This window comes from Ascaphus truei, unplaced genomic scaffold (assembly GCF_040206685.1).
Source record: "Ascaphus truei isolate aAscTru1 unplaced genomic scaffold, aAscTru1.hap1 HAP1_SCAFFOLD_280, whole genome shotgun sequence".
Lineage (NCBI taxonomy): Eukaryota > Metazoa > Chordata > Amphibia > Anura > Ascaphidae > Ascaphus > Ascaphus truei.
The window spans coordinates 434,570-452,321 of NW_027455750.1; the positions used below are offsets into that span (position 1 = coordinate 434,570).

A 17,752-nucleotide genomic window follows, 5' to 3' on the forward strand; every position below is an offset into this window, starting at 1 on the left:
AAACTACTAGAGACTTCAAATGTATTCTGATCTTTGCTTGCACCCACATACAATGGGGTAGATGTTGACTACAGTACTGATGAGCCTCATTATCCAAAACCAAAAAAAAAGATTTAATAAATGAACACCATCGAAAATTTCCTCATGCCAATATTATGAGGAAATGTTCTGACCTTGGAGAATTTCCCTAAAGATGACTAGATTCTAACGCATGCATAAACCTTACATAGTACATAGCTGTATGATTTTGGCTTTGTTATTTTCCATTACACAATTGTGACTTACCTTCTCCCCACTGCATGATGAACATCCCATTGGGTGAAAACTGCATGATCCGACTGTTGCAGTAACCATCCGATACAAAGAAGTTACCAGTTATTGGGTCCACTGCAACATCAGTTGGCTGACAGAAATGTTTCTGGTCACTACCTGGTTGAAATGCTTTACCCAGAACTAAGAGTGGAGACTCTTTACCTTGTGGTCCCAGCTTAAATATCTTTGCAGATAAGGAAAGAAAAGTAGGCTTTAAAATTGTATATCTCATGAAAGGAAGCAAAACTAAGAACTTTTAAAAACACTAAAAACCTTGATTGATAACTCCCCACATTGTTGTATTCTAAATTATCACTATATTGTTCTATTTAAGATAAGGCAGTGCTTCTCAAACCTCTCATTGGGCCCGGAGTCCGACCACGTTTCTGAGGCACCCACCCATTCAATTTATGGGCAAACTAAGTGAATTCACTGTGTACAAGTGCGTTGGTTATACCTAAAATCCGGTGAGGCACAAGGTCACCATAGAGACGTTTTAGTACAAAAGAGATAAGGGCATTTGAACAATTACAAGATGGCTGCTGCACAGCTACAGTACCTGTACGTAAGAAAATCAGCAGCTGTGATCTTATAGGTAACAACTATTACTTGGACACAGGTATCTCGCTGTCTACAGCCATTTTAAACTCATGAAAAATGCAGGTTCATTACAGACGAGTAATGTAAATTGAATTAAAGTGATTTGAAAGAACTTAGATATGGATTTCAAAACTAAAGCTGTCTCGCATTTTAATCTGGTCTGTAACTGTTACATACACCTATAACACACACACACACACACACACATAGATATATATATATATATATATATATATATATATATATATATATATATATATAAATAAAAATATATCCTATAACATATAATAATAATACCCTAATCATAATATCCTAACTGTGCATGCAATGTCTTGTATATAATGCATAACCCTGCTCACTTCATGTAACTATGTATTTGTTACCCAGTTAGGTCCGGAAATAATTGGACACTGATTCAAGTTTAGTTATTTTGGCTGTGTAACAAAATAAATTCAAGATACAGTTAAATAATGAATATGGGCTTAAAGTGCAGTCTATCAGCTTTAATTTGAGGGTATTCACATCCAAATTGGAGAAAGGGTTTAGGAATTACATCGCATTAATATGTAGCCCCATCTTTTCCAAGGGACCAAAAGTAATTGGACAATTGACTCAAAAGCGGTTTCATGGACAGGTGTGGGCTATTTCTTCCTTATTTCATCATCAATTAAGCAGGTAAAAGGTCTGGAGTTGATTCCAGGTGTGGCATTCACATTTGGAAGCTGCTGCTGTGAACCCACAACATGCGGTCAAAGGAGCTCTCAATGCAAGTGAAACTCGGCATCCTTAGGCTGCAAAAAAAGAAAATCCATCAGAGAGATAGCAGGAACATTAGGAGTGGCCAAATCAACAGTTTGGTACATTCTGAGAAAAAAAGAACGCACTGGTGAGTTCTGCAACACAAAAAGGCCTGGACGTCCACGGAAAACAACAGTGTTGGATGATCGTAGGATCCTTTCCATGGTAAAGAAAAACCCCTTCACAACATCCAGCCAACTGAAGGACACTCTCCAGGAGGTAGGCATATCATTATCCAAGTCTACCATAAAGAGAAGACTTCACGAGAGCAAATACAGAGGGTTCACCACAAGGTGCAAACCATTCATAAGCCTCAAGAATAGAAAGGCCAGATTAAAATTTGCCAAACAATATCTAAAAAAGCCAGCTCAGTTCTGGAACAGCATTCTTTGGACAGATGAAACAAAGATCAACCTGTACCAGAATGATGGGAAGAAAAAAGTATGGAGAAGGCTTGGAACGGCTCATGATCCGAAGCATACCACATCATCTGTAAAACACGGTGGAGGCAGTGTGATGGCATGGGCATGCATGGCTTACAATGGCACTGGGCCACAAGTGCTTATTGATGATGTGACAGAAGACAGAAGCAGCCAGATGAATTCTGAAATGTATAGGGATATATTGTCTGCTCAGATTCAGCCAAATTCAGCGAAATTGATTGGACGGCGCTTCACTTTACAGATGGACAATGGCCCAAAACATACTGCGAAAGCAACCCAGGAGTTTTTTAAGGCAAAGAAGTGGAATATTCTGCAATGGCCGAGTCAATCACCTGATCTCAACCCGATCAAGCATGCATTTCACTTGCTGAAGACAAAACTTAAGGCAGAAAGACCCACGAACAAACAACAACTGAAGACAGCTGCAGTAAAGGCCTGGCAAAGCATCACAAAGGAGGAAACCCAGCGTTTGGTGATGTCCATGCGTTCCAGACTTCAAGCAGTCATTGCCTGCAAAGGATTCTTGACAAAGTATTAAAAATGAACATTTTATTTATGATTGTGTTAATTTGTCCAATTACATTTGAGCCCCTGAAATAAGGGGACTGTGTATGAAAATGGTTGACATTCCTAAACGTTTCATACGATATTTTTGTTCAACCCCTTGAATTAAAGCTGAAAGTCTACACTTCTATTGCATCTCGGTTGTTTCATTTCAAATCCATTGTGGTTGCGTACAGAGTCAAAATTATGAAAATTGTGTTAGTGTCCAATTATTTCCGGACCTAACTGTATTTGCCATCATAACTCTGTGCCCAGGACATACTTGAAAACGAGATGTAACTCTCAATGTATTACTTCCTGGTAAAACATTTTGTAAATAAATAAATGTTGTCTGTTTGTATCAATTTTGTAATCCAGACTATTCTGCAGTGTTAGTTTGTAAAAACTGATTGAGGATGTTAGAAAGAAGAACACATTTAAGGGAAACTTATTTCATAGAAAAGTTAGACCAAGTGAATTGTTAATAGTACATTTTGAGTACACAACATCTCACGTATCCAAGGTTTAGATAAGAACACTGGCGGTACGCCCAGGCTTTTGGTTTGTTTTTGTTCTTTCTGTTATTATACAAGGCTCGTCTTCCTAATCTTATTACTGCTTAATAGTAATAGGTTCATTTAGTGGCTACAAATTACTATATGAATCATGCTTGTTAGTAGATGCATCAGAACAGAACAGAAAATATATAGCCCAAGTCTGTTCACCATTGTTAACCTGTCCTTGCCCATACAAACTGAAGCTTGGTATTGTAAACTGCTACAAGAATAAATTATATATAAAACTGCAAAGAAATCTGTGTTGGGATCTGTATTTTCATACACTGAATAAACATTTATTTTCAAGTATCTTCTAAACCAGAGAAAAAAGGTGAAACCTATTAGTGGATTATTGCTTTAACTTATGACATGTCACATGTTGGTCTAGCAATGACTTATTGAAAAATATGAAACAATTACATTCACTTTCCCATCTTACTGTATTACATTTAATTGAAAACCCTACTTGATGCAAAGCAACATCAGTGACCCAATAGTTCCCGTCTTTATCGACACTTAAACCATGTGGCAAATAAAAACTGCAAATACACATGAAAAATAAAAATGTTAGTCATAAGAATGACAAATGGCAAATAAGCATTACTATATTTTCCGTTTTGCTCCATTTGTTTATTTTTTGACAATCATAAATTATTTACCTCGTAATATGAGAGTTTATACCCAAATTGCCAAGATTCCTTGTGTCAGCTACACGTGTGTGAAACCAGTCCTTTTTATGTGGTCGTAATTAATCAGAAGAGTACCCCAAACTTTGAACCCTATAAACCTCTGGTTACAGGACATGACCCACAACTCTTGTGAAGTGGAAGTTGCAGAACATTCCCATGGCTCATTCATAAATATTATGGCTATGTAAATAACATAATTTAATAGTCAAATGGGTCTTTTGCATTCCTTGAAAAGATTTCCTGGAACAAACTATGCATATTTTTTTATTCCTAAAGAGTTATCAACCCCTCTTTCTTTAACACTGTTCCTGTTTGCACCTGCCCTTCTGAGAATTAGCATTATTTTTAATCAGAGCAGTAACCTTAAACGTCACAATTACCGACTGTCTCTCTGCCAGTTCCTCATCTGTTGCTAGTCTCTGCTCCTGGAATGTTGGACACAAATAACTCCTTAGCAAGGGGAAGCAAAGTAGTAGAGGTCCTGACCTCTGGTTCAAGCAATTTTGAAAACAAAAAGTTGAACGAGCAGAGCTTTTTAAAGACTATATAACTATAAACAAAAAGTGGAATGACCTGCTCAACTGAGAGTATGTTTCAAAGGGGGGTGCTAGGAATTTAAATTCTTAACCAGAAAATAAAAGTAGACGAACATGCAGGGTTGACTAGGTCTATTGGTTGGACCTTATAATTTGAACAAATTGTGTGATATTATGTGCGCAATATAAGATTGGAGGACCTAAGAGAAACTTTCCACTTGAAAACTATTAAGGGAATCATAACTTTACAGGATAACTATCCAACCATTTGAACCTTTTAATATTCTTTGTTTTACAAATCAGAAATTGAAAATGCATTATTGGATCCCTCCAACAATAAAAACTATTGACACTTACTAATGCTCGCCAGCCTCCCCCAGTGAGCAAAAAGTATAAAACACTACTGTGCATACAGTTTCTCTATCTGCTTACAACTATGGGTTGAAGGCAAGAGCAAGGGGAGGTGTAAAATAGAAAGCATTGTAGGCAGGTGATGCTCTGCAAATATGTTCTACTTTATTATCACATACTACACTGCCATGGGGGTCTGAAATACATCGTAGAAACACCATTATGACTAGCAAAGGGGTTAAAGTGATATTTCTATTTCTCAGTATTATCACTCCATGCTGCTTGTTTATTTTTTGAAGTTGGGTTAAAAATAATGCTGAAAACTGCCACTTTAAAGTAAAATGCCACGCTGCTGGCAATTCCTTTGGGCAAGTATACTTGTATAGTATACTTGCCCAAAGGACTCAACGCTGCGGTGGAGTCAGACTTGCCTCCAGCGACCAACAAAAAGCCACATCATCATCGGGAGATGACATTGTGCTGAGCCACTGATTGAGCCACCTGTCCGGAAGTAGATATATCCTGACATGTTGGTGGCTCTTGAGGACTGGTGTGGCCCACCCTTGATTTAGGGGCACAATTTACCAATGTGCACAATTACCGCAGGAACTGCAATGTATACTCATGCAAGTTATGGTGAACATTAAGAGGTGAAAATAAAACAACCTGACTAATCACTTACAGATTCTTGCCTGTTGACTTGAGCACTGTAGAGCTGTTTTGGCTGACAACAAGTATAGTGCTTTCCTCAATTGGTCCGATTCCTCTTTGTTGATAAACAAAGTTTTTATCAAATGAGCTGTAGACAGAGATGTGTTTAGTAATATGCTACACATTAGAAATGTTAATGTCATTTACACAGTAAGTATTGGTTAAAGATGCAGCACAGTCGCAGCTGGGGCAAAAAAAATCTTCTGTGCTGCTATATTGAAATTACTTAACTGTTTTAAATAACTTATTTTCAACCACTTTTCTTGAGTTTCAAAAAGCACGGCAGTCGCTCTATTTCTAAACACAAGAGGGAGCACAAGGCAAACCTACAACACAGATCCAGATCCAGACAGCTCCTAAAGAAGGAACAGACGTTACTACAACCTCCAAACTACATCTCATTAGCATAGGTTTAAAGGAACGTTATTGTAGTATAACGTTCAGATAACTTCCAATAACGAGATGCTATGCCAGCGTTGGCATTAATCCTATCCAGACCCAGGAACAAAGGATAGTGAAATAATGCCAAAAATACACTGTCATTTAATTCACGTCAAAGAAAGAAGCTGCAAAGAAGATCACCTCCCTATCGGAGCCTACAGATGACAGGAGCAGGTAAATGGGTAATACACACACATATATACATACATACAGTATGTATATATACATATATATATATACACACAGTATGTATATATATATACTAGCTGAGAGACCCGGCGTTGCCCGGGATGTAAATGCGTAATAGGTAGTATTATTTATAAATCGTGGAACAATAGGTGACTGTTTGTTGTAAAGGTTGGATAATAATATTGAAAAGAAAGATGGAAGAAAATGTAATACGATGTTGTATAAAAATGGTTTATTGTAACCACACCACAGTACAATGTATATTTTGGTGCTATAAGTGATGTAAAAATGTGAGGCGTGTGTCCTGCTAGGGTGTGAGGCGGCGGGTGGCGCGTGGTTTGTGAGTGCTGTCTGTGAGTGTGGGTCCTGCTAGGGTGTGAGGCGGCGGGTGGCGCGTGGGTTGTGAGTGCTGTCTGTGAGTGGGGGTCGTGCTAGGGTGTGAGGCGGCGGGTGGCGCGTGGGTTGTGAGTGCTGTCTGTGAGTGGGGGTCCTGCTAGGGTGTGAGGCGGCGGGTGGCGCGTGGGTTGTGAGTGCTGTCTGTGAGTGGGGGTCCTGCTAGGGTGTGAGGCGGTGGGTCAGTGATGTCGGTGCGTAGGGGCGGGAGGCAGCAGGTGTGTGTGGCGGCAGGTATGTGTCGAGTGTGGCGGGTGTCTGTTGAGTGCGTGCAGCGGCTGTGAGGCGGTGGGTGAAAGGCAGAGGCGGCCGGAGTAAGGGCGGGTGAAAGGCAGAGGCGGGGGTGGGGAGGCGGTAAGGCGGGCAGGAAGGCGAAGGGCGGCGGGAAGGGGAGGAGGGGGTGGTGGAGGGGGGCAAGGGGTGGAGGAGGGGGGAAGGGTTAGAGGGGGGTGAAGGGTTAGAGGAGGGGGGGGAAGGGTTAGAGGAGGGGGGGAAGGGTTAGAGGAGGGGGAGTAAGGGTGGAAGTGTGGGAGGGGAAAGGGGTGGAGGGGAAAAAGGGGTGGAGGGGAGGGGAGCAGAGGGGGGGGAGGGGGGGAGGAAAGGGGAGCGGAGGTGGGGGTGGAAAGGGGAGCGGAAAGGGGAGCGGAGGGGGGAAGGGGAGCGGGGGGAAGGGGAGCGGAGGGGGGGGGAAGGGGAGCGGAGGGGGGGGTAGGAAAGGGGGAGGGGGGGGGATCAGGGGCGTGGGGAAGGGGAGGGGAAGGGGACTGGGGGGAAGTGGGGAGGTGGGGCTAGGGGGGGGGGGGGGGAAGGGGTGTGGGGGTGGGAAGGGGTGCGAGCGTGGGGTGGGGGGGGGTCAAGGGGGAAGGCGTGGATGGGAGGAGGGGGAGGGGGTGGGGGGGAAGAAAGGAGGGGGGGAAGGGTCGGGAGGGGGAGTGGGGGGGGGGGGAGGGGGAGGAGGGGGGGAAAAGGAGGGGGGGGAGGTGGGAAGGAGGGGGGAGGCGGTGGTAAGGAGGGGGGAGGCTGTGGGAAGGAGAGGGGGGAGGCGGTGGGAAGGAGGGGGGGAGGCGGTGGGAAGGAGGGGGGGGGAGGCGGTGGGAAGGAGGGGGGGGGGAGGCGGTGGGAAGGAGGGGGGGGGGAGGCGGTGGGAAGGAGGGGGGAGGCGGTGGGAAGGAGGGGGGGGAGGCGGTGGGAAGGGGGGGGAGGCGGTGGGAAGGGGGGGGGAGGCGGTGGGAAGGGGAGGCAGTGGGAAGGGGTGGGGGAGGCGAAGGGGGGGTGTGGAGGGGAGGCGAAGGGGGGGGGTGGAGGGGAGGTGAAGGGGGGGGTGGAAGGGAGGTGAATGGGGGGGTGGAAGGGACGTGAAGGGGGGGTGGAAGGGAGGTGAAGGGGGGGTGGAAGGGAGGTGAAGGGGGGGTGGAAGGGAGGTGAAGGGGGGGTGGAGGGGAGGTGAAGGGGGGGTGGAGGGGAGGTAAATGGGGGGTGGAAGGGAGGAGAAGTGGAGTGAGGGGAGGTGAAAGGGGGTGAGGGGAGGTGAAAGGGGTGAGGGGAGGTGAAGGGGGGGTGGAGGGGAGGTGAAGGGGGGGGGGTGGAGGGGAGGTGAAGGGGGGGGGTGGAAGGGAGGGGTGGAAGGGAGGTGAAGGGGGGGGTGGAAGGGAGGTGAAGAGGGGGGGGTGGAAGGGAGGTGAAGAGGGGGGGGTGGAAGGGAGGTGAAGAGGGGGGGGGTGGAGGGGAAGTGAAGAGGGGGGAAGGAGGGGAGGTGAAGGGGGGAGTGGAGGGGAGGTGAAGGGGGGAGTGGAGGGGAGGTGAAGGGGGAGTGGAGGGGAGGTGAAGGGGGGGAGGTAAATGGGAGAAGTGGAGTGAGGGGAGGTGAAAGGGGGTGAGGGGGAGGTGAGGGGTGGGTGAACGGGGGTGAGGGGTGGGTGAACGGGGGTGAGGGGTGGGTGAACGGGGGTGAGGGGAGGTGAAGGCCGCTCACTCACCCGTCCGGCAGGTTCCACGTGGATCTGAGGCGGGAGGCAGCGTGTTGTGGCCGCTCCCCCGCTGTGTCCCGGGCGCTCGCTCCCCCGCTGACTGTAGCGGCGCCGGAGGGGGGGGGGTATCGGGGAGACACTGACACTGGAGGGGAGGGGGGTGGAGGGGAGGTGAAGGGGGGTGGAGGGGAGGTGAAGGCCGCTCACTCACCCATCCGGCAGGTCCCACGTGGATCTGAGGCGGGAGGCAGCGTGTTGTGGCCGCTCCCCCGCTGTGTCCCGGGCGCCGCCATCTTGGGTACTCGGCGCCGCGAGAGCAGCCTCACCGGGTGAGAGAGCGGCATGTGTGAGGGGAGAGCCGCGTGCTCTCTGTGTGTGTGTGGGGGGGGGGGGGTGAGCGCCGGGTGAGAGTTGGGGGGGTGAGCGCCGGGTGAGAGTGGGGGGGAGGGGGGGAGCGCCGGGTGAGAGTGGGGGGAGGGGGGGTGAGCGCCGGGTGAGAGAGCGGCCTCGCCGGGTGAGAGCGGCCTGTGCGAGGGGAGTGCCGCGTGCTCTCTGTGTGTGGGGGGGGGGGGGGTGAGCGCCGGGTATGAGAGCGGCCTCGCCGGGTGAGAGAGCGGCCTCGCCGGGTGAGAGAGCCGCCTGTGTGAGGGGAGAGCCGCGTGCTCTCTGTGTGTGTCTCTGTGTGTGTTTTTTTGGGGGGGGAGGGGGGGGAAGGAGAGCGCCGGGTGAGGGAGAGCCAGAGCCGCGTGCTGTGTGTGTGTGTCCCGGGCGCTCGCTCCGCTCCCCCGCTGACTGTAGCGGCGATGGGGGGGGGGGGAGGAAAAAGTGTGTGTGTGTGTGTGTGGTGTGTGTGTGTGTGTGTGGTGTGTGTGTGTGTGTGTGGTGTGTGTGGTGTGTGTGTGGTGTGTGTGGTGTGTGTGTGGTGTGTGTGTGGTGTGTGTGTGGTGTGTGTGTGGTGTGTGTGGTGTGTGTGTGGTGTGTGTGTGGTGTGTGTGTGGTGTGTGTGTGGTGTGTGTGTGGTGTGTGTGTGTGGTGTGTCCCCTTCACTCCGCCTCAGGCCAATGAGAGGGGGGCGGGCGGGCGGACCAAGGGAGCAATCTCATTGGCCTGGCCCAAGGCCCAAGGTCCAATGAGATTGCCGCTAGGGACACAGGGAGGGACACAGGGAGACACATACAGACCCGGACACATAGGACACTTTCAGAAATATATAGTAGATATATATATATATATATATATATATATATATATATATATATGTTTTAGCCATAGATTCCTTTGTATATCAGTATTGCTGACCTGAAGAAGAGAGGATAACTCTCGAAAGCTTGTCCTATGACATAAATTGTTAGTAAATAAAAAAGGTATCACCGAATACTGAAGAACTAATTTATTCTGCACTATCTCAACTGGACTAACACGTCTATTTTCTGATATAGTCCGTGTTAGTCCGTGTTAGTCCAGTTGCGATAGTGCGGAATAAATGAGTACAATGTCTGTGTATGTGTGTATATATATATATATATATATATATTTATATATATATATATATATATATATATATATATATATATATATATATATAACGGTGGAGGTTTTCTGTCGCATATATATATATATATATATATATATATATATATATATATATATATATATATATATATATATATATATATATATATATATGTATATATATATATATATATATATATATATATATATATATATATACATATATATATATATATGTATATATATATATATATATATATATATATATATATATATATATATATATATATATACATTTCAAGTTATGGTGGGTGAAAAAGGCGACAGAAAACCTCCACCGTTATCATATAGCCAATAAAGAATATCACTTGTGAGCACATTCATGTCTTAGACAGGTCTGCAACCCTGCCTTTCAACCATTATCACCTCGCATACAGTGCTCCCACTGCAGCAAGGGATTCTGGGAGATGACATGCACATGAGCACACAATGTGTCACCTTTTGCCTGGAATATCCATTCACATGGGCTCCATGTATATATATATATATATATATATATATATATATATATATATATATATATATAGAGAAGAAATGACCTAGGCGCAAATAAGCCAGGAAAGAGACAAAGAGAAAAAGAGAAAAATATCATAGGGCAGTATGTCTGTTACTTTCAGAGTTAAGGTGGTAAGGTATACACTTACACTTAATCAGCCAAATAAAAGCCTTTAATCCACCACTGGGATTCAGGAACACTGCTGCTGGGATTTCTTTGCTGTTTGCATGGATCTCAGACTCTCCACGACTGCTGCTTGCTTCAGGGGTCACCTTTTCATCTGCAGCTGCGTGTCTCCTTAACATGGGATATAGCTCACCAGGGAGGGGGGGGGGGGGAGGGGGAAGAGGGACAATGGAACAAAAATAGTATAAAACCTTTTATTGTAAAAACTATCTAAAAAATAACAAACAGTATCTCACTCACATGGTGTGAAATAATTTCAAGCAGTTGAGAGTTTGAATTGAGTCTCTCACACTCGTAGAGTAAGCTGTCCGGTCCACTGCACTGCTGCTAGCTTGGTTTACTTCCGCGTCACGTGCTCCGGCTCCAATTCTCGCGAGACTTCGACCTCCAATGACGTCACAGCGCTATCTCCACTCCGTTCTGCAGCGCGTCTCACTCTGCTCGGTTTGCAATGCCTGCAATGACTGCAGGGTCTGCCCTACGCGTTTCTCCTCTAGGGCTTCCTCAGGGGCATAATACCATTGTATCTCCCCACCCCTGGTATATATACCCACCTCCTGTGACTGATTGGATGCTTGCAAACAATTATATTAGACACATTACCTCCGTGACGGGTACTAATTAAAAACGAATGGTGAACACAAGATGAACCAAATGTTCCTATTACCCAGACTGGCGATACCTATATGTACTTTAAGAAGAGATAATTACATAATGTATACATTTGACAATACTGGTTTATGCCTTAGCCTATAGAGTCAATTGGCTGTAATGCCATAATCTCTTGTTTCCCTAATCTAATCAGGGATCATATTGAGTACATAAACTAATCAGGGATCTTTCTTATTGAGGAACATAAGCTAACCTCATATATCTAATTGTGCCAATTGGTATTAGAATAGAAATTTAGACACTATATATGTTGTATGACAACTAGGATCGCTGGGTTGGGTAACAGAAAACACAACAAAATTTCATACACACACAAGAACAGTTAGAAGGTGAATTAAATGGAGCTTAATGCCCCTACCATTAAGACAAGTTGTATACATTGTTAAGGCTAGAATATGCATATATACAATTTTTAAATACTGCCAGAGCTCACTAAATTGGCATAAGTTCTTTTTAACAAATAATTTAGAGCCAACTCTTTAAGTGCCAGCAATAGAGAGATTTGTACTTAGGACTGGAAGTCAATAATATGTTATATTTGGATAGTGTATTGGCAAATCATCATAATGACACATCAAGCTTATTGATAATGAAGGGACCAGAAAATTTAGTCAGATCTGACAACAAGAGTATTACTAAATATTGGATCTAGACTATATATACAGATGAGAGACATTGAGTCAGGAGTTAATAGATTACGATATACACAAATCTATATATAGCTAAGTGAAACAGAGACTTAAATACAGATGAATAATTTGGTAGCTGGTATCTTTGATAAACAACAAACCCAAATTAAACACTATAAGTGGACATACCACATATCATATTTCCGATACAACATATTAAAATTACCTGTGGCTTAGGTAGAACATATTCAGATCATGAAAAAACTTATTTACTTCGGTATTAAACATTGCGAACATAGTAAAGATTATTTCTATGATTGACATAGTAATCGTTACTTGGTAAACCCTTATAGATCTATACTGTTGGTGTTCCTGATTGTTATCTGTGACACAGTATTTACACTATATAATCCACTATATCATGTGGAGCATTATATTAGTACTAATGGCATGAGTTAGATGGTATCAAGAGTGATACAACCCACAGTCATATTGGGGTAAGAGATAGCTACACACTAATAATAAACATAATAAACATAAATGCTTCCAGGGGGGACAGGATGGATAAGCACCTATTTAATGATCTTCCCATAAGCTTAGTGAATTGAAGTCAAGAAAGAAGAGCAGTACTTTCAGTAATCAAGAACACCAAAGGCCATTGAACAGTAATTACATTCTTCCTACTTTATAACACTCAGACTAAACAGATAATTTGGCTTATCTTACTTCTCTTAAGCAGGGGTTGACAGTCTAAGATTTGTACAACAGTTCAAAGGATTTTTGGGAGGCATCTTACAGGCCTACATAGGGGAAGATGGAATATGGACAAGAACACTTAATTGAATACAGTACCGAAAATATAGAGGTATGTCGAGTAGGATATTAATATTACTCTCTCAGGAAGGACCCCAGGTCAATATCAATATTCATACCCAAAGGTGTTAACGTTTTTAGGGTATAAATCCAGAAAGTTTCCTGTCTGGATATTTTTATGACCTGGTTTCCACCCCTCCAATTGGGATGAATTTTGTCTATTCCAACAAATTGTAGACCATTTGGGTTTTGGCCGTGGTATTCCTTAAAGTGTTTTGATACACTGTGTTGGACAAAACCTCTTTCTATATTTTTCACGTGTTCAGCAATTCTTAGTTTCAATTTACGTGTTGTCCTCCCTATGTATTGTTTATTACATGGGCACTGTAGCATGTATATTACATGACTTGAGTTGCAGTCAATAAAATCCTTTATTTCAAACTCTTCATTTGTTGTTGCAGATGTTATTTGTTTATAAGACTTTGATGTATTTTGGCATAATTTACAGCCTCTGCATGTCAGACACTTATAGAAGCCATTTGTTATACTTACAGGTTTGATGCATTCTTTTTTCAAACAGCTGGGAGCTAATCTCTGTTTGAGGTTAGGGGCCTTGGTGAAAATAATTTCGGGTTTAGTTGGTAAAATCCCTTGTAAAATAGGGTCTTTTTGGAGAATATTCCAATGCTTTTGGAATATCTTCCTAATATGTTTGGAGGAGCTCGTAAATTGTGTAACGAATGGCACAGATATTTTGCCTTCCTCACCTCTATTTTCCTTGATTTCTTTTGATTTGTAAGTTAACAAGTCTTTACGCTCCATCTGTTTGACTCTGCTAAAGGCCTCATCTACAACTTCTTTCTTGTATTTTCTATCAATAAACTTTTCCATTAGATCATTTGCTTGTTCCTGGAAAACGTTATCCTGAGTACAGTTTCGTTTTACTCTTTGTAGTTGGCCCAGGGGGATGTTGTTTATCCACCTATCTAGATGACCACTATCCCCCATCAAGAAATTATGGCAGTCCACCTCTTTTACAAACGTTTTGGTTTCTAAAATCCCATTCAACACATATAACTGTAAATCTAAAAAGTCGATGGTCGTTTGACTATATTTATATGTGAACTTCAGGTTGTAGGGATTGTTGTTAAGTGTGGTTAGAAATAGCTGTAGTCTCTCCAGGCTCCCGTCCCATACAAACAGAATATCGTCAATGTATCTCTGCCAGGACACCAGACTTGCCCCAAACTCATGGTTGGACCAGATGTATTCGTCTTCCCACATGCCCATAAAAATGTTGGCATAGTTTGGGGCAAATCTGGTGCCCATAGCAGTGCCCCTGATTTGCAAATAGTACTTGTCGTCATACCAAAAGTAATTATGGCTAAGTATATGGACAGCTGAGAGCACTCGCGTGGACTTGTATAAAGGTGTATTTATTATTAAATATGGTCAATGTTTCAGTCCCAACCTGGACCTTTCTGTGAGAAAGGTCCATGTCGGGACTGAAACGTCAACCATTTTTAATAATAAATACACCTTTATACAAGTCCACCCGAGTGCTCTCAGCTGTCCTTATTGATGCTTAAAAAGGGAACTGTATTGGATGTTTTATTTTCCTAAAGCAAACAAAATGACAGGATATATGGCGTGATATATGGCCCATTCAGACACTTTCCATAATGATATCCAGACTTTTTAATAACGAGAATCTAAGAAGTATTTGTTAAATCAGGAAAAATTAAAGCAAAAGACAAATCAAGGTCACTGTAAAAACACCCTGTGAAGCATCAGCAATTTAAAAAAAAGAAGCTACTGTAAAATAAAGCTGCCCGGCTAATTTTTTCTTGCTTTTAGTTTATTCACACAATAAGCAGGAATGCAACTGGCAAACTGAAATGTCATAGCCCCATCACAACCATTTCAATGGGTCTTCAATGGATAGAAGCCCACAAAACCTCTGCAGTAATTCCCAGTTACCAGTTGGTGGCACTAATAATAAACCTTACAAGTGGTATCTGAGTTTGTACAAAACAGTGATTCAGTTGCATTTGTTAGAAAATTGCTTTTTTTAATCTGAATGAAATAAGGAAGGTTTAATTAAGTTAAAACAGGAAACAGGCAATCCTGTACTGAGCCAGTGGTGCTCAACTCCAGTCCTCAAGACTCTCTCCCCCCCCAACATACAGGTTATAAGGATATCCCAGCCTTCACACAGGTGGCTCAATCTTCGACTGCACCACTGGAAGCATGAATCTGAAGAATGGATATCCTTAAAATCTGACCTGTTGGGGAGTCTTGAGGACTGGAGTTGAGCACCACTGTATTGAGCCTCTGATTTTAAGCAGTACTTAGGAAATCGCTGTGAAACTAGAAAAGGTGTAATAATAGTGATGCGGGCATTGATGAAGCACTGAGGATATACACAGGCTTTTGTTGCATTCACATAAAAGGTCACACTAGAACACTCTTGTCAGTTGTTACATCTAAAAAAACTATTACATTCTGGGTGAGCTTGCAGACAAATTATACGTTAATGCAAAGTACAGTAAAAGGTTAGGCAAGACTTTATATGGTGGAGTGAAGTTGGGGTGTGTGAGAGATGTGTGCAGAGGTATGCAATGGAGACCATTTTTAAGGTGAAGTTAAAATGAGGCTTTATTGCCTGTTCCTTTAAACCATACAGCAACAAAAATATACATAAAACAATAAACACCTATCCCTGTGTAAGGGCTAACTTACTTCCCCAGTCCCTCTCTGCAAGGCTGGGGGGAAAAGCCACTTATCACCCCAAAGTCTCAGCGGTGCCTTAACACAGGTGGCCCTTCAGGTCAGTGGTGTCCGGGTAGGGGTCTGCTTGAGGGTCCAGGCAGAGGTCTGGTCCCTTGCGTCTTTCTCTAAGGACACAGCCCTCCTTTTCCTTCTGTCAGTTCCCTTGTGAGCTAAGGCAGGGGGGCGCAAACTTTTTTTCCTGTGCCCCCCTGCCGGCGGTCATCTCACCCCCGCGCCCCCCCTCATCCAGGCTCTGGTGTCACGTTGCCATGGCGACGCGTGTGGAGCCAAAGTAAGTAAAGGGTTTACAGAGGCCCTGCAGCGCCCACGGCACTTAATTTAAGTGCCTTCGGGAAGCACGCCGGCCTCTGTAAATTGCGCACCCCCCCGCAGGCAGTCTTGCGTCCCCCCTGGAAGTCGTGCCCCCCAGTTTGCACACCGCTGAGCTAAGGAATCTCCTTCTTGTTACTCAAACCAGGCTTTTTTCGAACAGTGATAATCAGCCAGGTGGAGACTGGTTGATTGTCTGTGTGCAATTAACCAGCACACTGCTGGATTTAGAGGCAGTTTCTCTCCAACAGTGATAAGTCCCTGTTACAGGGTGTGATACATCTGTGAGCTTGTTGGAAGTTGGGGAGAGCAAATATTTGTGTGGATAAGTGGATTGCATAGTTAAATAATTATAGTAGATAAAGATGAAAAAATACATATGTCCATCAAGTTCAACCTATGCTAAATTTAGACTTCAAACACTTAATCTATATTTGTATTTACAGTTTATTGATTCAGAGGAAGGCAACCAAAAAAACCCCAGTGAAACATCATGCAATGATCTCTCATAAGGCGAAACATAAATTCCTTCTTGACTCCAAATATTGGCAATCAGATATCTCCCTGGATCAACATCCTTCCAAAGTTTACATATTTGGTATATTCCTGTACACCTTTCCTTTCTAAAAAGATGTCCAACCTTTTTTGAATATATCTATTGTATCTGCCATCACAATATCCATGGGTAATGAATTTCACATTTTAACTGCCCCTACAGTTAAGAACCCTTTCCTTTGTTGCTGGTGAAATCCCCTTTCCTCAAACCTTAAAGGATGACCCCGAGTCCTTTGTACTGCCCTTGGGATGGATAGTTCTTTTGAAAACTCAGTGTACTGACCCTGAACATAATTTGTATATAGTTATCATATTCCCACTTAGACACCTCTTTTGTAATGTAAACAAATGTAATTTAGCTAACCTTTCCTCATAATCAGATTTTCAATCCCCTTTATTCATTTGGTGGCCCTTCTCTGCACCTTTTCTATTTCCTAATGGTGGTTTTTTATGGAGTGGTGCCCAAAACTGTACTGCATATCCAAGGTGTGTACTAATGCTTTATACAGCGGCATAATTATGTTTCCATCCATACTCGTTTAAGACCAGATCGTATTTCGCTTTGCAGCAACTGTATGATATTGGGTACTATTGCTTAACTACTTACAGCCAGAGTGTTATAGCCAGAGTGTTATAGCCAGAGTGTTATATAGCTCAGTAAAAAGCCGTTTTAGTGCAATATTGCCCTGCTATCGAAGCTTTGTGAATAGCTACATATGCAATATCGTTCTAAAAGGGCACTTATAGTACATTAATGCACTTATCAAAGTTTAGTGAATAAGCCCCAAAGAATCTAAATGCCTGCCTCTTCCTTTCCATTTCCTCCCCTACCTGTTTATTTAGCCACATTGGTTTACTCTTCAGCACACACTGATTGATAGGGAAAACGAAAAGAGTCTCGGAATAAGCCAAAATGTAATAGCAATAATAATAGAACAATAGGTATCACAAATGGGAATGCTTAACGACTGTAAATGCAGAATATATGGTTCTTAAAAAGCACAAGAGTAGGGGGGAAAAACACAGGGAAGGGGAGTGGGGGAAAAAAGGGGAAACTGCTAACAAATAAATATATAAAGACAATGGGGGAGGGTAAGAGGGGCAACGTTTCAGGGTAACGACCCTTTCCTCAGGCACGTTCCCTTGGGTCCAACGGAACCACAAGGTACTTCCCTTAACCCTTAATTCCCCTACAAG

The 17,752-nt window shown here is 43.5% G+C and overlaps 1 protein-coding gene across 1 annotated transcript in view; it reads right to left on the reverse strand.

Annotated features, from left to right (window-relative positions):
• The window catches only part of LOC142481564 (peptidyl-glycine alpha-amidating monooxygenase B-like), a 48,964-nt gene that overhangs the window by 24,947 nt on the left and 6,265 nt on the right, over positions 1-17,752 (reverse strand). The window contains exons 2-4 of the mRNA XM_075582945.1: positions 5,512-5,628; positions 3,720-3,792; positions 286-496 (exon numbers count right to left, since the gene is read on the reverse strand). Coding sequence (XP_075439060.1) covers positions 286-496; positions 3,720-3,792; positions 5,512-5,628 — 401 coding nt within the window. The remainder of the gene's footprint in view (positions 1-285; positions 497-3,719; positions 3,793-5,511; positions 5,629-17,752) is intronic.